This window comes from Rhopalosiphum padi, chromosome 3 (genome assembly GCF_020882245.1).
Source record: "Rhopalosiphum padi isolate XX-2018 chromosome 3, ASM2088224v1, whole genome shotgun sequence".
Lineage (NCBI taxonomy): Eukaryota > Metazoa > Arthropoda > Insecta > Hemiptera > Aphididae > Rhopalosiphum > Rhopalosiphum padi.
The window spans coordinates 74,628,734-74,654,495 of record NC_083599.1 but is presented as its reverse complement, the minus strand read 5'-3'; the positions used below and the strand labels follow the sequence as shown (position 1 = coordinate 74,654,495).

Sequence of the window (25,762 nt, the reverse complement as noted above, 5' to 3'; positions counted from 1 at the left end):
ATTCTATACATATATAGTTGGCGGTACTTATACATATATATATATAGTCCTATGCTATAGTAATGGTTCAGTCGGCGGTGGACAACGACAAGTGTTTGCACTTAAAAACAAACATCGTATTTAAACAATACGGCGCTTCTCCTAGCACACGAAAACACACGGTATAATATTCGTTAAATTTGCCCATCGCTGCCTCAATAGTAGTGTTATACTTTTATTGCTTCAGTATAACAATTGAGACGTTATACTATATAATTACATATTATTTTTCGACTTTTGCTAAGTCATGGCAAGGCCAGCCTATATCAAAAAGAAGAGATAATTTTATTTATATACCCGTCCAACGCCTTATGCGATATCTTATGTTATTCTTCGTATATAATAATGAGATGCTACAGAGTCCAGAAAAAAAAAATTTTTAGCTGTGCACTCGTCGAGAGACATATACGAGTATATTAACTCGTATAACTAGATTTAAAACCTTTTATACATATTGCTGTTGAATATTGATTATATATTATTATAAATACAATATATTAAAACTTTTCGACAATATATTACTTGTTGATACCTTTCAATGGATTTTTTTGGACAAATTTCGATGTTAATAATATGTACATTACGTATCAACACCTTATTAATTATATAAGTATTATTTTTTTTATTTGGAAATTTGACGCATATATTATGTAATGGAATTTTAGCAGATTTCAAATAATTAAATCACAGCTTATAAGACATTTATGGTTTATGTGAAACGTAATCCACCGTGCACTAGGTTTCAAGTACTCAAGCAACTAACATTTTATGTTAAACGATAGTAATATTTTATAATACTACGTGTACAAATACAATGTATCTGTTCCGTTTTATTAAAACAAAAATTTAAGATTCATGTCGGAGATATTTTTAGTAGCTCAGAGACAGTATAATGTCATAAATTATACGTCACATGGTTGTTCTCGTATTATTGTGCTTAAAAAAAGAATTATTCCAATTGAAACTTTTCAGAAACAAAAAAATCGATGTTTCAGTTTTTACAAAAATACTATTTTAAATGTTTTGAGTACTCTATAAAATATATACTCGTTCGGGTTTACCCAGAGATGTATATATTACACATTTAACAAATTGAACGTGTTTTGTAAATATTGAGTGTAAGTTGAAAAATCAATCAATTAAATAGCTTTTAATAAATCTAATAGGTTTAATTGGTTTATGAATGAATTATTTACTATATTATAACTAATTTATAAGTATTCTAAAATTATTTTCATTAAAAATACAACTACTATAGAATTAGCTATGCAAAATACTTGTATATAGGGTATACTTATAAAACATTTTAATCAATAATGTGCTCGGTCAAATTGTATTATGATATATTTTATAACACTATTCATTAATACTTATGAATAACAATTAAATAACTTATAAAAAAAATTAATCATATATAAAAAATACCTATATTATTATATGAACGATTAAACTACTTGTTTGTAATTTATTCTTCTTAAAAAATACACTTGTAAACACATTCATCCTGATGTCTATTATACCTGCAGATTAATCAGATTATATACAAGTCATCATATAAATAATAATAACCCGAACGAAGGCCGCAGAAATACCTGCACAATAAGCTCACAACTCGATATAATATCCGTTGTTCCATGTACATATAAAAGTTAAAATAAGTGGATATTTTAGGCAACTTTTTTTTAATAATATGATAAATTAATATATTTTTAATGCATATCCCACAAACGGTTCATATCCTCAGTACTCTGTATATTTTGTTTATTATAATTCATTATATTATCTACATTTTTTTTTATTATCATAGTTGAAAAGTGATTTCAACTAAAATATTCATTAGCCGAAGTTGGAGTGTTAGATTTTAAATGTTGAAATAATAAAGGCAGATAAATAATAATAAAGATATTAAAATCCAAAGATTTATGCAGTCATTTTTTATTCTTAATAATTTTGTACTATTTGGGATGGCATTGATATATATTTTACAGTGTTGTGATTATTATATATTAATTATTAATTATTAAAATAATTAAAATTTTAAATAGTAATAACACTGAAAACTGATTACCGCAAATTGGATTACATAATATTATATTGTGTTCATAATAAAATAATGCTGTAACACGTTGCTATTGTGATATTATATATATATTTCCTGTTTATTACATTTTATCGGTTTTATGGTAATTAATAATTATCCTCCACTGATTAGTAATATTACAAAATTTAACCGTTAATAATCAACTTCAATAAAATATTAAATAGTAGATATATTACGTCCTGTTTATATGATAATTTATAATCCATATCTGTGTAATACAAATCTTAATTATAAGCATGGATATATTTTATAGATTCTGATTTCTGAGCGAATCGAGAAATTTCCCTGTGGGTTTCAGTGTTTGGTACAACGATGATATGTGTTTTTTTTCCTAATTTTTTTTTTCGTGTGTCATTAATGATGAACTTTATATTATATATAAAAATGTCTTCAGAATATTTTATTTATTTTAAATTTACATAAAATAGTAATACATGTTTAAAAAAAGTTTGGGAACTCGCTCTGCTGTATAAATAAAAAATAAAAATAAATATATGTATGTATATATATATGTGTGTATTAGTTGTTAAATGTATAGTGTACCTTCTCATTGAGTAGGTCACTGTAATGGATGTGTTAAATTTGTTGAATTAAATGATAAAGCATTGCATATAAAAACCAATTCTGAGCACATACTATGTCTGTGTCAGTCTATATTATTAAGCATATTTTATTATATATTCATATTGCTATTAGTAATATACGATAGATCGAATTCATTTTTGCCGAAAATATCGCATTAATTACAATAAATTTTCGTGATTTTGTCAAAATTTGAACTTCAAATGTTTAATGTTTATACGAAATTGTGTTTATATTTTTGATATATTTAAATAACTATAAAATTATTGTATGTAGGAATTTTTTATTATATTTTTAAGGTTTTTGATTGGGATAGATAAACATTTTTATTAATGCTTAAAAACTATTCAATCATTTGAAATGCCAAAAAGTAGCATATAAATTAATTTAATTTTAATGTTTTGAAAATTTCATTGTATTTCCTGTATAATACAGAAAGTTATAATTTAAATATTTGCGAAATGTTTTAAGTTTCTACTATGAATATTTTTTGAATGATCACAAAATAACTCAAATTGTTATTATATAAGTACTTTATAATGGTTTAAATATGTTTGAACTTCAGTCTCCCACATCCGTTTGAACTAGTAATCTAGTTACGATTTATACATTTGGGTATATATCTTAATAATTACCAAAATAAAAAACATTCTTTTTGTTTTCTTTTTATTGACAGAATATGTCATAAACTCATAAATATTTTTCTATTGTAGTTTTTAAAACTAAAATTTAATGAATTAGAAACACTTAGAGATGATACTTTATAGTTTATAATATCGATGATCGTGGACCTACATTTTCATAATATATAAGTAAATGTATAAATATATATAATATATATAATAAATATAAATATAAATAAATAAATAAATATATAATATCGCGCAATGTCTCTATATCAATATTGAATTTCGTTGCCTTGTTGATAAATATGAGAATAATATTTGTGATGTTACCTATAAACGTAAGTTTTTTTTAATACTTTAGTATTAAATTGTAGGTACAAATTAATAATACACATATATTTAATGTGTAGGTACTTTCTGTATTAGGTATGTGATAACCACCATATTATATCTGTACTCCTAACGGTCCTAGCCAGTAGCCTAATGGTCAAATAAACCAAATAACACTACTTTATCGGGCTACTAAATATCCACACATTATCTCATTTATTATACGGTTATTAAAAAACAATAATTTAGAAAATATGAAACTAGGTATACAATTTATGTTTTGGTGGTCTGGTTGAGACACATTAAAAAAAAATTATAGTTTTAATTTTAAATGCTACTTTGGCGTTTTTCTGTGTCTAATTTCGTCCCGTCTGACCAAAATAAGGTTTTTCACATGATTAGTCATATCACTTATATGTCTTAAAAATATATATATAAAAAAAAACTAAATGGTTATTTTAAAATCTATTTATAAGTATCATAATATACTTTCTTTGTATTTTATACGTATAATAAATTGTACAACTAGTAGAACATCAATTATTTTGTAATTCTGGATTTTTTTTTTAATTGACTAACAATTTGAACACTGGTAACAATGAGACATTTGTAGGTATACACTGAGTTGTTTCAATATCTTTATTAAATAATTGAATAAAAGGAAATGGATGGCAAGCATACCCTTGACTACGCCACTATTTTTAATAGACCTAAAATAAAATACAACTAACGCAATGTTGGAGTAAATTATTGAATTAGTCGTAATGGTGACATTGAAATAAAATTTTCTTTTTACTTTACAGTTTATTATAGAATAAAATAATTTTCGCGTTTTAAAACGTGTAATATTAATAATATTTTGTTTACTATGGTGACGGAGCTGGGTTAACAGATCCATTTGCAGCTTTATTATGCAGATTGTGATATAATTTTTCTGATGATAGAACATTACGAAGAAAGCCAAAATCTATACTGTTAACAACGATCAAACGCTATAGATACATATTGATATAATAATAAACTTTAATATTAATATTTTATGGATAATGCATACGTGAAGACCTTGTCAATTTTTATTTTATATACTACCTATATTTGTTTTATATAATAATCGTAAAACTATTACATATTATATAGTACATACGCTTGTTTTTTTTTTTTTAATACGGAACCGATAAATCGATTTAATTAAGAATCGTTTCAACATTTTTTTTAACAGTTTTAATTTTATAGACATACAATGGTGATTATTTTTAAATTGACTTTAAAGTGTTTACTGCGTGATGCTGCGAGTGATGCAGATAAACAACAACGGTTTTGTATCAAACCAATTTAACAGCAGCTCCAACCGTAATAATAACATAATATAATATTATTGTACATACTAACAAGGTACTATACGGTAATATACTAATATGTGTTAGTGGTATCGCGGTAAATCTCTAATAAGTTATTTATGAATATCATCCATAGTATGGACGATATTATATTGTTGTTGGCTTGTCTGTATTAATTACGAATTACATGAAGGAATTCAATAATTCTACATAATGATACATTATGAGTTATGACTTATAATGAGTAATACACGAAAGTCCAAAATCAATAAAGCTGCGCAATTGTCGCAACAAATTGATTTTTCTACAGCTTTTATTAGATATACAGTGACAGACATTTATCAGTCGACCGTTGTGTTACAGTACCTTCGCTGCAAATTGCATTATGTAAGTACATTGAATAACGAAAAGAAAAATAATAACGGCCCGCTGTGTACTTATACTCACTTGTGTTCGGAGGCGCGGTGTGTTTTGTACGGAACCGTTTTTTGTTGACGTGTATATTATATAGCAGGCACTATCATACTGCAGAGAACCAAATTTTTGTAACATATGTAACTTTATGATATGTATGTATGTGCGTACCACACTCGTGTTCACTAATATACTTTTTACGTTTCGTATCGCGCAATGACCACGTTAACTGCTGTGCGGCGACGACGACTTGACATCGCAGACGGGAAATTATGAGCTAGCCAATAATTACGGTCACCTGCTCGGCTCCTCTCACACCCAAACTCTGCCGTCGGAATTATGTTAGGCGTATTAGCGTTATTACATACGATTCGCCCTCGTGTATGTGTAGCGCGCATTGTTTCCGGTTCCGTTGCGGGTCGTCACGGTGTAAAGTCGTCGAGTATAATATGTTGTCGGGATACGATACATCGGTGCAGTGATGGCAACTATATAGCGGATACGTACACCGCGTGTGTGTGTGTGTGTAAACGACGAAATGACAGTGCCCCTCGAGCTGTCACTACGTTTCCACACCCATATCTACAGAGTCGTCATCTCGCGTACGTATACGGTCTCGTCGGGGATGACGGTCGAGGGGGCTGTAAATTGGACGGTTAGGACGTCATATACCCGGTATCCTCCGCAACGATGGTAGGTATACAATATAATCGTAATGTAGGTAATTATATATACATATATATATATATATATATATGTGTGTTGGTGTAGGACGACGACTGTGATGTCGACGATGGTAAACTATTACTCTCTGCCGTGTCATAAACGCTGCACATGCGTCGTTTAGACGGTATTCTGTTTCGCTTTCCCGTCCGACAACGGAGTCTCTGCAGGCCCAAGAGTCGGGTCGGGCGTTTGCAATGGTGTCCTTTGCACGGGACGACCGTATTATTATATGGTACGCGTAGATTTGTCGTCAAAACAATAAAATATTTATATTTTCGCGTCGTGTCGATAACGTTGCACGTGTTGTTTTTGGTAACCGCGCCGGTATGGCGCCAGTCGTACTTAATGTTATACACTCACACACACACACACACACACACACACACACACACACTGCAGTAAAGACACGACCGACCGGTACAGGTATGGTATTAGTATATACACGTATAATGCATATAAATGCACCTATATGCGTGTGTATATTAGCCCGGCGCCGATTGTGTTAATTAAATGTCATATACATGTTGCCTCGTAGACAACAATAATTGTAATATAATTGTCGCGCCGATGCAGACGTATTATACCGCGCCCATATATACCTATACAAGTGTATATTATTATTATAATGTATAACAATAACATAATACACGACCGTACTCGGTATGAAAGGAAACACTCGATATCTTTTATTATGTCGACGACTCCGACCTAGCCGTTGTTCCATTCGGTTTATTTAATAAAACACTCTCCTGGCTCCTGATCCTATTAGTTATAATCCGCTTCGGGTTTAGGAATGTTTTTTCGAAACGCCATCTCCTCGCGCTTTGACAGGCGTATTTAACTGACAATAAAATCGTCATTACGCCCGCGATGTCACTCATTTGTTGTGTTTTTACTTTTTTAAATAGAGATTAATACGTATATAATAATATGTAGTCGAGCGTCAATATATTAATGCGCTTAAACACTTTATGAGTATAGCCCACGCGTGTCTTGGCCCCGTTGGCCGCGGCGCTTTGAGATAATTTATTATCAGTCAAATTTTACTGACATATAGCGCGTGCCGATAATAATTTCACTGGTAGTACGAAAGCTAAGAGGACACTTTTTCAGAAGTACAAGAAGTACAAAAAGTATAAATTCTTACTACACAATTTAGATAACTGATTTGAAAATTTTAATTATCTATATTTTTACTCTATGTAGGTATTTAGTGTATATCGTAAATCTCCTAATCCTATAATTATATATATTAAAAAAAAACATTTAATATTTAATTCATTGAAAATATTTTATTATTGTATACCCAACAGTAAAATCATTAGTATTTCTCTACTGCATCACAATCCGACAGACCTATAAAATATTTAAATATACGGCTGCCGCCTTGTAATTGGATTTATGGTGGTTTTAAGTGCTTGTACGCCAATTGGTAAATTTATTGCCTCGATAGAAATGGTTTACATTTGTTACATATTATATTCTATACCATACGGGATTCGTATATTAGGTACGTATGACGGCGCGCACACGTGTAGGACAACGTAGGTCATACGTTATATTATACATAATATAATTTCGGGAATTGGCAAAAAACCGCATTATTTTTCTCACATATTTTGTCGGACACTATATAATTCCCAACATTGATTTTTATTTTAAATCGATGTTACATGGCTAGTCCCATACACGTGTGCAATGGGCGTTTGATATATTAGTGTGGTACGAACTATATATATTATATATTATGTATATACGAATGAAAGAAAAAAACAAATGTAAGTATATTATACGCGTCATTGTGTGTTATGTACGTTAGTAGATGGCCAAGACGTTTAATAAAATACACCTATTCTCAGAAATTTTAAGCTAATAAAAAAAAATATAAGAAAACCCATCACAAACGGTACTTGTGTAGAGATCGCACAAACTCAAAGGATATTGGTTCATAATATCGTTTAAAGATATTATGATGTATTGATATGGAAGTAAATACAATACGTCGTGTTAGTGTGTTTACAGGTTAAGAATGGCAATATTTTTTATATCTATATGTGGTATAAAAAAATATTGATTGTTTTCTTTTTGGCCAGCGTTACCACTACATATATTTTTTTATATAATTATATAATATTAATAATTAAAACAATAACAAATTGTCGCTTAAAATAGACGAAAATAGATATTTTTCTGACAAACGAAGTGCGATAAAATACAATTGCATTTATTAAAAACAATTAATTAAATTGTATAAAATATTAATTTCAACAAACTCGGTTTACTAAATTATTTACGTGTATCTTGAGAAGCGTAGTTATTCATTTGCCATGGGTTCCCAAAAACGTCATCATTGTAGCAAGTGAATATATTACATTTTTAGTAATGGTTCCAGACATTTTATGTTCTTTTGGTAGAGGCTCGTCATAACAACTTTTCGTCGTTTTACTATAATATTATTGTATTCGTATATATTAAATTATAGTTGTATGATCTATTTATTTGTTATTAATTGAGAAATACATACCGTGTATTATTCTCTTCTCGACGTCTCGTCAGACTGTTGTGTCCACCGTGTGTATGACATTACTATTATATATTATAATAATACAAACATACATGCATAGGTACATCGTTATTTATATACACGAGAAAATTCGTTTAATGAATAACAGGATTTCTTTCAATCGGTTTGACACTTATTTTATATATCCAGCGAGACCGTTATTGCTATATAAGCATATCTCCATAGACCTACCCAGTGTTCAGAGTCGTAGAACCGGAGGCTGTGAAGTATCCACGAGTTGGAATAGACTTATTAATTTGAATAACGCAATTACTACAGCCACAGCCGCGTACCGTAAGCAGCCAGCTAGGGACCAGAACAGAGGGAGGTATAATATTTTGGTACATTACGCAGTCGAAATCCGTGGCAGACAGAATTTTTTTTTATATCATTATTTTTATATTATTAATTATTATCTTATTATCTGTTTCTTCTCTTTCGTTTCGTCTAAAGCCAATTCTTTTGCCCGCGCGACCATAAAATAGATCATTTCCGTTCAATAGACGGATTTCCGTTCAATACTGCCGCTATATCCGTTCTATATTGAGATAATACTATAACGCGTTACTGTAATACGTTATATACGTACACCGGTGTTTGGTAACTTAACTAAAAAATATTGTCATCAGTAAAAAAATCATTGATTTCTTGTTATTTTAAATAATAAATAAACACATCATAATAAATAATAAATTGTATTAGAAATTGGTCACGCGTATTATCTGACAAATAAAAAGTTACATTCATATTATATTATGAATTTTTGAAAATTTTATTTTTAAATAATGTATATGCGCGTATTATTATACCTGAACTCTAAAATGATTGGCAGTAATTGTACCAGCGTATACCAGAAATCCTGTTAAAAAATATTTTTTCGACGTATACTCGCATAACACCGTTTCGTGTTGATAAGCAATGACATTTATTAATAAGAAGTATTTTTAAATTACGTATAATTGCATAATACATTTTAATTTTCTGGTTTATCGAAACTCGAAAATATAAAAATTAAAATCGTCGTTTTTGTGTAATCTTGAAATCTAACAATAATTAAGAGTCGAATAATTTATTTTCATTATAAGTTCTTAAATGTATTCGATTATGGAATGATGATAGTTTTTAAGTCGCAGGAAGTAATTATTTATAAATATTATAATACACGCAGGGTTGAGCAAGATACTTAAAAAAAAGGATCATGATACATGCATTTAGTGTATCTAGATCAAGATATACATTGTGAATGTAGAAAATATACAAGATACATGATACTTTTATATTTCTAATTGAATTTTATTAGACGTTTCTATGTACTAAACTATTACACAGAATACATAGTATATAATGTAATTATTGTAATTGCTTATCTGTACCTACTTTTGATTTTATTTTCAATTTTATGTGCAGTAAAGGCCTACACGGTTACACTCATATCTATAGATAACGGATTCATATTTTATGAGAACGAAAATTCCAGTTTAGTGCTATCTGTATAACAGTAGAAGTGTAGATTGGTATACGTAGATAACGGACATATGAACACCATAATGTAATTTTTATGTTTTTCAAATTATAAGATTGTGTGGTATAGGTAATATTGTTATTGTTAATTTCGTCTTGATTGTACCTGGACAATTTTTCGTACAAATATTTAGTTCAGGTATCTGTGGTGAAATTATTTATAATACAATATTAATATTATACACACAAAAAGAATTACCACAATTGTTATATTAATTTTAATTTTTGAGTGTCCTGCAAATCGGATTCAAATTGTTTGGTACTATTCAATACAAGTAATACAAGTGTTTACATTAAAAGTATCTTGTGTGTCTTTTGGAAAAATAAGATACATGATACTAGTATAGGTACAATGTATCATGATACAAGATACAAGATACAAGATACAATTGTAATTTTAATACTGCCCAGCCCCGAATAGCACACAGACAGACAGGACTTGCATGAGTGTGCGTTAATCCCGCATTTTGGGGATGATTTTTTTGACATATTATACTAGTGGATTTGACATTTCGACATATTTCTACACTGTGCTTTGACTTTACGTAAAGGCAAACGTTATCTTTTGAGTGTTATACATTTGTAATATAATATATATAATATCATATTACATTGCGTGTAGGTGTTTTATTCAACGTGTTCTGTGTAGGTATATGCTAATGTATAAAATAAAAATCGATTTATACGACGGCGGTGGCTTCATAATACTGTAGCCGATATTATCGTCGGCTTTTGAGCCCCTCCTCCGGCGCACCCGTATTCAAAGCCGCCGTTGCCGTCCTCCAGACACCCGCCACATCCGCAGCCGCAGTCATACACCACGCGGATCCGACCGGACTGGACCAACCGCACCAGACACCGGCGGTACGCTCGCGACGCCCGGCGGTCCGCCCACACGCAGTAGCACCCTTCCCGCCGGACCCGCGCGGCCATCGTCTCGTCTCCTGCCAGCCTGTACTGTACCGTGTCCATGACCACGTCCGCGTGCACCGGAAGGCCGTCACCAAAGTGTTCCAACAGTATGGCCGTGATCAGCGCCGCCGCGGTTTCGTCTTCCGGTTCGCGTAGGTCTTTCGCCGAGCTGTCGTCATCCGCGGGTTTGGATTTCCGCGCCATCCGGTTACGGTGCTTTTAAATCGCGCGCTAATACTCCGTTACGCCCTAACCCATAAATGCGTCTATCATATTTTGACGAATGTAATTTGTATTATCTGTATTATCATGTTATAATGCTGTTTATGTTATGTACCTACGTCGCGGATGATCGATTGATCGCTATGGAAATGGTCACGCGCGCGTTCCAACAATGTACAGGTATTCGCGACAAAATAATAGGCATACACCCATTATGGTATATTATAGCTTATGTGTTTCTATACCTATATGAACAATATTATACGACGATAGAGAAAGTTGAAAGTTTGGATTTTTAACAGTATAGGTGTAGAAACTTTTAAAAATGAATAAAGTCCTTAATATTCCTTCTTAACAAACTATTTTGGAAATTTTATTATAATATATGATCGATATAATTATTATTAGTATTCGCGATACGATATTTACTTCATTTTTGAAACCATAAACCTGCAGTTAGGTACCCTCTATATGTATATACTTAAGAACCGTTTTCACTGCAGATGCGACTTTCGTTTCTCTGAAGTAAATATATTTATCTCATGGTTGGCAGGGAGAGAAATAGTATACTTACGCGCAAGTATAATATAGTTAAAATTATAGGAACGGACTTTATATTGTTGCATTAATTTCCTTATGCGTTTTTTTTTACATATTCGATTTATTGTGAAGTACCTAAGCTATATATAACAGTGCATACGACCTTCAAGTTCTATGAAATAATATCAAGTTTTTTTTTAGCGTATAAATTTTAATTTTTTTTATTTATAAAGAGTATACGTTGTACTTGCAGATAATTAGTAAAATTCTTATATTAATATATATTTATATGAGTATCGAAAACTGTAAATAAAAAAATAAAAATAAATGATTTAAAATTATGGCCGTGAAGCGAAAACCTTGGCCAATAAAGTACCTATATTCAAGCCCAATATTTATTTTTATTTATTAGAATAAACGCCAACCAGTGTTTATATACGTTTAATTATGTATAAATATATATAAGTATGTATATGGGTATGATTGACAGGTATGCTTAGGTATATATAATAACTGCAATAATATAAGACATAAGTAGTGCATATTAGACTGTGTAAGTAAATAAAACTACAGTGCCGTATGGGTATATATATAATTATATAATGTAGAATGATAAATAATGGAACGACTGCGCAGCAGACATTCCGCGATGGAGCGTTTAATTAGCCGAAGGTCGCAGACTATAGATGGTTTGCGGTAACGTTTAAAAAATGCTAATCCTGGACAATTCTAAATCGTTTAATATGTACACGATAATATACGTATATGTGTACTATTATGCCTATTACGCCTGTATATATTATTATACACTGTTATACAGCTTAGCCGCGCGCGCGTGGATGTCGTAATACACGCGGTCACGGGGCAGATGAATAACGAGAAATATTATGATGTATCATTATAGATCTGCGGATGATAATATAGGCGGGCTTTTCGTCGTCGGGGGAAAGTCGTACGCACCCGTCCGCCGCGCTACAATACGCGGTCGCGGTCGCGGTGGGGACGCGCGCGGTCTCCGCGTCGAGAGTGGCGTGTCTCCCAGCGCCGCCGCCGCGTTTGCGTGCGCGTCTAGACGACGAGGACAATATAGAAAAAAATAATAATAATATGATAATGATGGCGGCCGCCATCGCGGCCGAACCGTAATAACAGTGAAATTACAATCTATTATTGAATATAAAAAATACGTGATGGATTTAAATGTTTTGTCGGCCAATAAATTATTTTATCTTATTATCTATATCCGTACACTGCGATGGTAATACACGTATATATAATGTGATACATTTCAGGTATACGATCGGGATGATCGCGTACCCGGACCGCTTTCGTGTGTATACGCATGCGCGCGTGCAGTGTATCGTGTTGTGCACATAATAATAATATAATAATATGCACGCATGTACGTCATGTCGGTAAATTAAAATGGGTAGTCGTATACCGTCGTCGATCGACGATATAATAAATAATGATATGCGTGCAGTGCGCTCGCTGATCGATCGAAATTATATTATTATTGTTATAACATATATATTTTAATATATAGGTACAATATAAGGTGCCCATTATATCTCGTGTATGTATAATATATAACGTATAGGATAATATAGGGCAGAGATATAATATCCATATATATATATATATATATATATATATATATATATATTGGTACCGATATTTGCACGTACGCGGCACATACCTAAATAGGTAGGTATATATATATGTCGAAAAAATAATCGCATTTTATCGTGTAATGTACACGGACGCTAATAAACAACAACTCGCGTCGTCGTTAAATTTATGTATAATAATTATAATGCGAGCGCATTGTATATTATACACTATTTTATTATGTACAATATACATGCACGCTGCACTGAACAACGATAATACGCGTGTACATATCCACCACAAATATTTACGCGGATAATGTATTATTATAACAATATACGATTCGTATTGGTACGTCGGTTATTAGATTGTATTATATCAATTATACCCGCGCGATGTATATCCTATTCCTATATATAGACGTGCACCTATACGTGTATAGGATCTGGCGTTATAAATATATATTATATATAGGTAAATTAATAATGTAATAACACCATGGCAGAATATACTGCTGCAGTATATGATGTGTTATAGATACGCGCTGCACAACACTGCACTTGTCCTATATTATGCACGCGCAATATTATTACACTAATTATTACACACTGCTCCACTGCACCGACGATTTACCTTCACGAGTATAGTTCAATACATACATATTTTTACCTCGTCGTGTAACATATCATCATATATTTATTTATTTATTTTAATTAACAGACGTCCCGGCGGTACCAATTTATATGAAGGTACACGATAATAATATATTATAATATATATTATTATTATATAATAAATATACACATTCAAAGTCCTTCCCTCGTGATTATAATATATATATTTATGTGTGTGTGTGTACGCAACTTTTATAAATTATATATAAATCTTAGCGATTCTCAAGCCGATCACTTGATTGCGTTTTCCTACCCTTAACGTCTAAAAGCCCAATACCGAACTTGTGTCTATGCATGTATCGACCGCCATCTTTTTAATTGATATTGATATATCGACTTAAAATAAACGCCCCCCTCTTACGTCGGATAATGTATATGTATAATAAATAATAAATAATAAATAATACGTAATCTCAATGCCACCCTCTCCTTTTATTTCTATCTGACTCAAAACCTCTCTTGTGTAATACGCCTTGCGAATACTGCGTAAAAATCTTCTTGGATAGATCTATATAAATTAAAAAATCTCGATTGGATTTTATTTCCATTATTGACTTGTTTAACACTACAAAATATATCACTGCAGGTTCTCGACTATTGTTTATTTAATAACTCAATAAACTATATTTTTATATAGCTATTCGAGTATATATATATAGTGATGTATAACACTTCAGAGATTGCTTATATATTATAAGAGCTGTGGCTTAGGTTTAAAAGGATCAATTTCACTTTTCACACAACTCTTAAAAATAATAAATTCTAATTATCAGAATGGACCTTTTTAAAAGTGATGTCAACACCGTTCCACCGTTACCTATATACATATAATATAATTCGCATTGTAAATGATAATATAATTAAAACGATGGCGATTCATTCATTGTGGATGTCTTTGTACGTCTACATAGTATATATATATATATATTATAATGAGTTTGTCAAATTTCACGCTACACCACAAAGCTGCCATCACAACAGACAATATGTAATATATAATTGAAACAAGTTCGCGTCGACCGAATAGATAGTGTAACTAAATAGTAATTTTTTCAAACTATACGTTTTACCACATCACACTCGTCTCAGGCCTCGTCGCGTTTATAAATATATAACTTACGATAGAGATAAAAGTTTGCCATTTCCGTATTATACTGATTTCGTGTGTATGTTATGTTTCTACAGCAGCAGCGGCGGCCGCAGTATCGGCGGTAGCGATATCGGCGTCGGGAGTATCTGCAGTGGCCGCAGTAGCGTCGGCCGACGAAAGCCATGGACTTCAGAAAGACGATCATTCGCAGTCGGGAGAGTGTGCGCTGACGCACGCGGCGGTGCCGTTCGACGATCAGCGACGCACGGCCGCGGCCACCGCGGTGGCCATGGCTGCAGCCGCGACCATGATGCGAGAGAGGTCAGCCGTCGTGGCGGCGGCGATGGCGGTCCAACAACAACAACACAAGCAGCTCCAGCAACAGCAACAACAACAACAACAACAACAACAACAACAGCAGCAGCAACACCACCAAATGCAACAGCAGCAGCAGCAGCAACAACAGCAACACTGTAGGTCTTTAATGGCCGGCAGCGGTGGCCGCGGTCCCGGTTACGATTACTATTCGTCCCCGCCGCCCGGTTACTACGGCGGCGGCGGCGCCGTGGACGACGATAACGGCGCGGACGACGACGTGGAAAACGGCGGATGCGACGACCACGACGGCGACGGCAGAGACGGGATCGTGGACATGAGCGGTGCCGGTGGCGGTCACGACGCTTCGGCGGACAACGATGACGACTGCTACGGCGGGCCGCCGTCTGCGGGCGGCACCAACAAGAGGAAACAGCGCCGGTACCGGACCACGTTCACCAGTTACCAGCTGGACGAGCTGGAGAAGGCGTTCGGCCGGACTCACTACCCGGACGTGTTCACCAGGTGAGTGTTCACAATATACTCGATATACGTGCCTTAAAACGGCCCATTGATCTGTAAACATATATTACATATATCCGATACAGTGGAACCTCGATAACTCGAATCGGTTGGGTGCGAAAATAAAATTCGACTTATAGAGGTTCGAGTTATCGATGTTCCACTGTGTATGCATCACTGTGTATCAGTTTTATAAATAAAGCGTGTCCTGTTAGCGTTTTGGTAAAATATTTAGTATAACTAGTATAAGTAGAAATCTAATATAATACAGTTATGGTTTTAAACGTTTAGGTTTTTTAATTCTTATTATGTACCCGCAATAAAGAAAATAAACGCAGTAAAAAATATATTGGTCCGCATACGCCTAACCTATACTTGAAGCTTAACGTTTCGTTTGTATTAATTTCAAAAATAACGCAAAAACACATCACAAACCCATAAAATATGCGTATTGATATGTGAAGTAAAAAAAAAATCGTTACATTTAATTCAGTAGAGCATGAATGGAATTTGTATATATAATATCGTATCTAGGTTATCATTAAATCGGATTACTATTGAAAAAATATACTATTTCATAAACATCTAAACCCTAATTATTATTATATTTACGATGTATTAAATTGCAATATATATATGTACTTGCAAATTCCAAATGACAGTATATGTCAGTCAGTATATACAGAATGCAGAGTAATCAGGATTATTAGGTTAAGATATGGGCGGAGATATTCGATTATATTTATTTATGCATTTAAAATCGTGTGTATAGGTAGGTACCTACCTCTTTATCTCTTATATACGTCCTTGGATAGTTTTATACCTAACTTACTACTCGTAATATATTTTCAAGTTTGTTTGTCGGTACATAAATGTATAAATCTAACAATATTAGCAATAATTATAAAAAATTATACGTTATATATAGTGACCCATAAGTTAAGGAGTATATTAATATAATATATATTATTATATACATACACTGTGTTCGCTTATGTGTAATGTGTTTTCCGATGAATTGGATACTATTTATCATATCATTTCTGTCATACTATGTACATTATATATAAACACAAGAATGTTTATTTATTTCAATTTTTTTTCACTGCTGAATTTAGTTTATTGCAAATCCTATTTACTTGAATATTTATTTTTTATTTATTTTCTATCATCAATTTTGGAAGATTTGTTTTCTCTAAAATTCCATGCCCTTCTTTGAAAAAACTTATTTGGATTTATTTTTTTTGTTTTGCTCAATGATTTTATCTGTCTCAACTAAAATTTAATTTAATTTCATCATAAATAAAATAAAGAAACAACAATATTTACGTATACGTATCGGGGTTTGAAAAACGAACACCGCGGCTTGAGTACCTTAGATATACCCACACATATCTATTTACATATTGAAAGTTGAATGTAACATTCATTTTTTAACGAGCTTGTACGTCTGTTTCAGAGAGGAACTGGCGTCGAAAATAGGACTGACCGAAGCCAGAATACAGGTAACTTATATTATGTATTACCATTTAGTATTTTAGCAAATATAGTTAATTTACATTATACATAATAACATAATATAGTATGTTAATACATATATTATTCATATTATTTAATAAAAAAATATTATTATATGATATTAACATGGGAACATCTATATAATATGATTTAAATGTTAGATATAGACTTTCAACATTTATAAATATTTATGTTGGTATTTTTAGATAAAATAATTTTTTTTATTTGAAAATGTATTTACAATTTATTCAAAAGTATAGTAAGACAATTAGATGACTTTAAGATCTAGGGATGACATAACAATTGAAAATTAACTTAAATTCTTGAACGGAAAGGCAAAAATACAACATTGTGACATATGGATATTTTTATGGAATCACTTTAGAGGAAGTCATTGTCTTTGAGTATTCTTAGGATATTTTTAGGAAAAGATATGGATATATATATATTGTTTAATTTATTATTTTTTTTTTTTTGAATGTAAAGTTTTGAATAAAATATGGCTATATAATCCATTGTAATCGTTTAATATACTTATATTCATATAGTAAGGCAAGCTTTTTCAATCATTATACTTCAAACATTTTTATTGATTTTATTATTTTTAATACTGTTGATAATGGGATAATATTTTCAAGATTTAATCTTGTATATACTTTGAAATATTTAAAATGTGTTCAAACTGTAAAGATATGGCATTTTAATCTTCAAAAAAATATACTGATTTAAAAACATTATACAATCTATACGAATACAGCACTAAAATATGTTTATTTATTCAAAAATACCGTTGTGACGAATGACATGAAAGTTGATTATCATCATAGTTGATACTCTTATGGCTAATAATTTAGTTTTATTGATACCGGTACCAGTTCCGTTTGAGTTGTCTGAGTGGGATTCCCCGGAAGCGTGTTCCAGGTTAGTTATAAGATGAATTAATTGGGAATTTGAATTAAGTTTTGCTTGGAAGCATTTATAAAAAAGTTGTTCTCGTTGATAAAATATGGTTTTTAAGATCAGATTGAAATTGAAAGAGTTTCGTTTGATACATAATATGCCTGTGTGTTCATGTATGTAATGGCGTCAGAACGAATCATAAGGAAGTCAGATATTCTGGGAAGCTTGAAAATGTATATACTTTTTTTAATTCGTTTTTATAATAGCTATTTCCCGCGTCTGAATTCTATCATCGTCACGTGTCAATAATTTGACAACAGTTTTTGGTACCTAATAGATCGTTTTTTCTTTCTAGGGTTGAAGTCGTGTGCGCGTCTATCGTCAATAAATGTTTTTTTTTCTGGGCTTTCAGTAGTATACCAATACCCGAACCGTCTACACGCGTAATGTAATTATATTACACGCGTGCATATTATCATCGTAATATTGTATTGTAAAAAACATAATATGATATAGAAACGACATACATGTAGGTATATACATCATAGCGCCGGAAAGCCGCGGGCCGTTTGTTTTTTTAACGTTTCCAATTATAATATTATTATTATTATTATTATTATTAATACTATCATCGCCGTCGACGGTAATTTATTTGTATTTATTATTTCGTCGTCGTTTATTTGTTTTTAATATTATTTTAAATTAACCACGGCGCGCGCGGTTGATGCGCCGCGCCGACTCACAACCCGACGGCAGCGCACGTATGATTTATATCATACAAAGTGATGGTGATATTTTTTTTTTTATACATCGTGATCCGAGCAATGCGTCACATCCCCCGGCATCTCGTGATCGATTATAATGTTATACTTTATGGTATTTTGCCGATTTACTCTTTTGAGGGGGAGGGGGCGTGGTGGTAATGCGCACTATATAAATAATATTATATTTATTTACTGCTTTACGGTTTTTCGCAGATATTTACACGCCGTTTTAAAAGTTAAGAGCCAAATTTCGTTGAGGTGTACACCGCGGCAAAACGAAAAATTCACTCTGTATAGTACAGCATTATGTTAATATAGTGTGCACGTATATTGACCGCGCGCCGGTATTTATTATTATTTATATTATAATAATATATTATTGAAAAGCCGGCGGCGGCTGCGGGGCAACATCGCCGGCGTCCCGTCGCGACTATATTACATTTAGTATATTATGGTACATAATATTATTATTATTATTATTATAATGTTTTATATTCTATACGCGCGCGTTGTCGTATATTAAACGGATTATCCTATATAATATTATTATTATTGCATCGTACAGTCGTCAATGATATTAAAACATTTATATAGCGCTAACGAGCCGCCGCTGGATATTTTATTAATAATAACGAGATAACGAGCGGCCGACGTCGTTATTTACATATTATTATTATAAGAATATTAACAATGTGTACACACCAGTATAGACTACTCGGTGCATGTGTATCCGACTCGTGTTGCATATGTGAGCGTGTGTGTCAGAAGGTTGATCTTAAGCTCATTAACGGATGGGTTGATTTAAAGCTTATCCCATAGCGCCTTACGAAAATGAAAAATGGTTTATTTACTATTGGTGATTTTTAATACACGAGGTACACGTATTTCTTAGAAGTATTGCCGGTATACGCAGAAAGCATCATTTTATTTCGTTTTAACGAATCAAGGGAAATATGATGGTTTAAAATGTCTTCTCTTTCGTGGGCGCCCGGAGGGGGGCAAGACGGGGCATTTGCCCCCCCCCCTGGAATTCAAATAGAATGTTGATCATTTTAACTTTTATTTTGATTAATAAACATTTCATCGATATTTTTACTTTAGTGTGTGAGGTTGGTATTTCATAAAATTCTAACACATTTTGTAGTTTACAAGGAATAAACTTTTTTTAGTGTATTTTTTGGTGTTTGATTTTATTATGCACCTCCCTGATAAATTTTCTGCGGGCGCCCATGTTCTCTTTGCAAAGGATTTTCATTTAATAGTTGTACAACACGTCAACACAGTATAATATCTATGGAAGTATGCAAACATTGCACCTCGTGACAACTGTACGAACATTTAAAATTTTTTGTGTTTCTTTGCCTTTCAATATAATTTTCGATAACTACTTTTTTTTAGAAAATATATTTGTTAAATATTTATAATTTATATTTTTAAAATAAAACTGTGATACCTATAATTTGTGTCTTGTAAGAAGACTGCCGAGTTATACTCATATCTTCACATCACTTGGTTTAAGTTATTTATATTTAAGTTGTGCACACTAAGTATGTCACTGCATGAGTCAGCTATGTTTGAGATACATGTTCCGGAAGTGTAAACTATAGGTACGTATAGCTGAGATATATAAGGAAATTGGTGTTTGATTAGTGTGTTTGATTGGGGTTTGAATTGATGAGACGTTTTATAGAACTTGTTAGTATTACACATTGATGATTTTAATTTGAGATCATTGATAAGTAGTTTATTTATTAAATAAATACCAAATATACCTATATTACCAATTACGATATACTCGATGAAATTTTAATTTTTAATTTTTAATCGCCGTCAGAAACACCCATTTTATGAAACTACTATCAGTATAATACCACTATAATACCTACGTCCTACATAATAAATCATAATATTAATTGGTCACCGCGTGCATACGAAATAATATTATAATAATACAATTACACGGAAATCGAATGATTGATTAATTAGTTATAAACTTATAACTTATAACTACTTTTATATCTAATAATAATTGATACAGATGTATCTACTAAATAAATCTTACTAGATATACACATGTATCAACAGCACTAACGATAAAAAAATTTTCTCCTCTTGGCAAAATCCACAATATATACATATTAATTGTAACTAGTCATGAAACAAAAAATCGACGGAAGTATATAATAAATTCAAAATTATTATATCGAGGACGCCGTCACCCACATAATACATATAGAAAATTTATGTTCAGAGTTCAGCATGAACCGATGTTGTATTGTCATAGGCTTTATAATATTAGAATGAATTGACCGAATTTAAAATCATCGAACTCTAAGGTACCTAATAACATTATATTCTGTGTCAGTTTTTTCGTGTTATAAGTATATAAAATACTGCGATTTAAAATATTCATAACTCGTTAAAAATTAAATTACTGTGAAAACATCTGTTCCACTACGAGACAAATTATAATAATACTACTATAATATTTTAGTGCAGTTTAGTAAAGAATGACATCGGAAAAATAAACATAAACTGTACATTAATTATTATAAGGTCTGTGGATCTTTATCTGTCCCATAGACCAGAAACTATTTATTTTTACGGTGAACTAAATAAGATTTTTTATTAAATTGATACGATTTCGTAATTTTGCCTTTAATTTCTTTAAATAAATACTTATGTAAATGAGTATTGAATTTTGAATTTGAGGAGGTGGGAATTCATTTTGACCTAAAATTATTTTTTTTTCGTTTCTTCGGGGTTTCATAAATACTTCAAATTACACCTATATTTCGTTCATAAATTAGGTTTTTATCCCACTATAATTCTTTCCACCTTTCATTGTACCATCGCATACAAAACATAATGTGCATGTGTGCACATTCAAGGGGGTCATAGATAATCTATAAATTATAGACCTTGATGAATATTATGTAATCGAAATAAGAAAAATCAACCATGTTTGTAATATATATATATACATATTTATAGGTATAGGTTTATCATATTCATAATTCAATTTACTCATTTCCGAAATAACTATAATACGAGTGTAAAGTACAATATAAACTAATTTTAAAAATAAATTAAAAACATATCCATACCGCAAACGTGTAGATCGGTGTTAATACTTAACGTATTACATTCTCAAGTATAGGTATACCTATATAATAGTACCTTCCTATCTAGTTATATTATATCTATACACAACACACTATCCCTATATTTTGACGCCTTCCCAAGTTTTGCGCAAACGTGCGATTTTGCAATGTTTGTATAATATATTTGAAATTTGAAATCAAGGTTTCCCGTTTTGATTTTCAATCATATATTATTAGATTCTTAGCACAGAAAACAATATTAATATTTCGCTTGTGAATACTTTTTTGAGCAACATCGTAAAACCTCTAATAGAAATAAATTATGTATACCTACAATGTTATGTAATCTTAATATCTAAAATCTAAATCCTAAATTGTATTCTGAAGGATTCGTTTTTTTGAAATACTGGAGCGCTGTAGTATTTTCGATCGTAAACTCGTTGTAGACGAGATTGGACGATCACGTTGTAAAACATTTTTCATGAGAAATCACAATAAGTGCCGTTTCAACTGACAGCAGTGCAGCACGTCTATCGTCTACGCAGTATGTACCTATATAATATACTGTACTGGCGTATAAATTGCCTATTAGTTTATTATCATTGATTCCAATGCAATTATAAAAATATCATCAAATATTATAATAGCATATTATATTATGTTATATATTATTATTTGATATACTGTCGACGGGAAATCGATTTTCGTATAATAGCCCCATTCATGGAACATGACGACTCATTCGCGGGAGAGAAGCCGTTTTCGCATCGTGTAAAATAATATATACATAATTTAACAAGTCACCCGCAGAACAAGGCGTATTATTAACCGAAAACTTCCGAGAATTCTTAAAAATGTTCTTGATGTATATATAATAATATATTTAGAGTGACGTCCATTTGCGCTTTCCAATCTATTATTATATTGTAGACGAATGATGGGACATGCTCGTGAGCCAAAATTGATCGCGTTATACTCTCGGTTAGGTTTTGTATAAATACGAGTATGATACATTATATACATCATTACACGCACTCGAGAGACGTCTTTATATTTTTCTACCTGTAATATTGTATTATAATATTTGCAACTTCATAATATATAATATATGTTCGTGCAGTGTATTGTGTATGTGTACTATGTTTATATCGTGTATAATATAATATATATATTATACAGCTGATGGTTACATATAATTAGAAATTACTGTGTAATGCGGTGGTACACGATGCAACTATGCAAGTATAAGACCTGATGGTGCAGTATATAGTGCGCCTATAATAATGTACTAATCGTGACCGAGCGTAATGAGTAATCCATATTATGCACCTGTACCTATATATATATATATATTATATAGTATAGGTACTATAATAATATATACATTTGTATTAGGCCTTTCAAATTGCGTAAATTCTATATTCTGAATAGTCTCGATTGTTTCGATTACATTTTAAGTATTTTGTGATTGGAAATACAAATTATATTTATTATTCCCATTTATCATCTATGTACAGTCTACCTACATATTATGATCTATAATCTCTCTTTATATATAATTTAGTAGTATATATATGTACTTACCTGTTACATTTAGTATGTTCGTTACTTCGGTAGAGAATAATTGTCACTTGTAACTATCGTATGTTACGATAGTTTCCCTATGCATGTCTCCAAAACCACCCTCATATTATATGATAGAGCGTATGCACAACATGTCATTGTGTTAAATTAAATATTTTGTTTTAACGATTAACGTATAAAAACATGTTTGACAAAATTACTAAAATAATTGGATTTTAATTCTGTGGGATATTTGAACTCGTTGCCATCATATATTTTGCGTAGAAGTAGATTTTTGAATAACTGCATGTTTCATTAAAAAAAATAATAATAATAAAATGAATTCTCCAAGTAGGTACCTACTCAAAATGTAATAAATTTAAGAATCTGAAATAGAATTTTTTTTTAAATTTTAAATGAATTTAATTTGCTTATTTAGGTTTCATTATTTTGTAGTCACGGTTTTAAATCCAAATCATGAAATAAATACACTACTTCCAAGGTTCCAACCACAATATAATATCATGCACAATACCACAGTATATATGTATAGGTATGATAAAAATATAATAATTCACAATATTATTATTATTTATTGTATTTCGCGAAGAATAGTTGTATTTCGGTAGTGTATTCCGTATCACATACTAGCAGTGGCTCCAAAATATATATTTACCTATGACAATTAATTAGGAAATCAGCTTTGTCATTGAGTGTATAAATTTACATTAACCTAACCTAGGTCTAGGTGGGTGTTAATATTTTAAATTAATATTTTATATTTCAATAATTATAATTGTATTGTATAATTGTCTAATTTTCAAACAAAAATTATAAATATAAAAACCGCATACTCAATGTGAGGAATTGATTAAAAATTTTTTTAAAAATGCCATGGAGGCTCACTATTTTATAAACACATGTACAGTTTTACCTAAATAATTACTAAATATTACTAAACTAATCGTTAAACAATTATTAAAATATAGTTATTTGTTGTTTTGTACATTATAACATTTTAATAGTATATTAGCAATTTCAATTTTAGGGGGCTGAGCTTTGCCTTATTGAGCTCATGGAGAGCTGCAGCCCCCCGAGCCCCCCTGTGTACTCGGCGACCCTGTCAAATAATATACGTATTATATTTGTGTTGGTTTTTTGGTTAGCGAGTGCGACTTGTTTATAATTTTACTAATTAGATTTTGACCGTTTGACATTTATTATTGATTTGCAATATCAAAATAATTTATGCACATATCCATCGCGATATTATAATAGTAATATAGTATATCCTCATAAACTCCTCGACCGGTTCTGATGACACGTCGTCCAAATACGACGATCCTGAATTCCTGCGGGAAAACGCTTACAGAAATATTGCTGCGCGTATATACAATTTGTTTATCATCTAAATTCAATAAATTCGTTATAACACGTACAAATATCACTGTATAATGTTATAATGTTATCCGTCGTCGAGCCTCCTTCAGCGTACTCTCTCTCTCTCTCAATTTGGCATACAAATTGTATATATCAAAAAACATCGCGGTCATCTATTTAATTATACGGACGAAATATTTATTGACGCGCGCGTGATGTGTGTGTGTGTGTGAGTGTGAAAATTTTCACACATGTTATATACACATTATCGTCATAACGCATTATGCTCTATTATTCGGCCAATATATTATTATTATTATTATCATCATCATCATCATCATACTATAGTATACTAACGCGAACGGCAGCACAAAAACCGCGTCGTCGCGCCTAAACAACCGTAGATAT

The 25,762-nt window shown here is 31.4% G+C and overlaps 1 protein-coding gene across 1 annotated transcript in view; it reads left to right on the top strand.

Moving 5' to 3' along the window:
* The window catches only part of LOC132926378 (paired box protein Pax-6-like), a 69,401-nt gene that overhangs the window by 36,400 nt on the left and 7,239 nt on the right, over nucleotides 1–25,762 (top strand). The window contains exons 2-3 of the mRNA XM_060990730.1: nucleotides 15,384–16,128; nucleotides 17,585–17,630. Of these exons, the coding sequence (XP_060846713.1) occupies nucleotides 15,384–16,128; nucleotides 17,585–17,630 (791 nt within the window). The remainder of the gene's footprint in view (nucleotides 1–15,383; nucleotides 16,129–17,584; nucleotides 17,631–25,762) is intronic.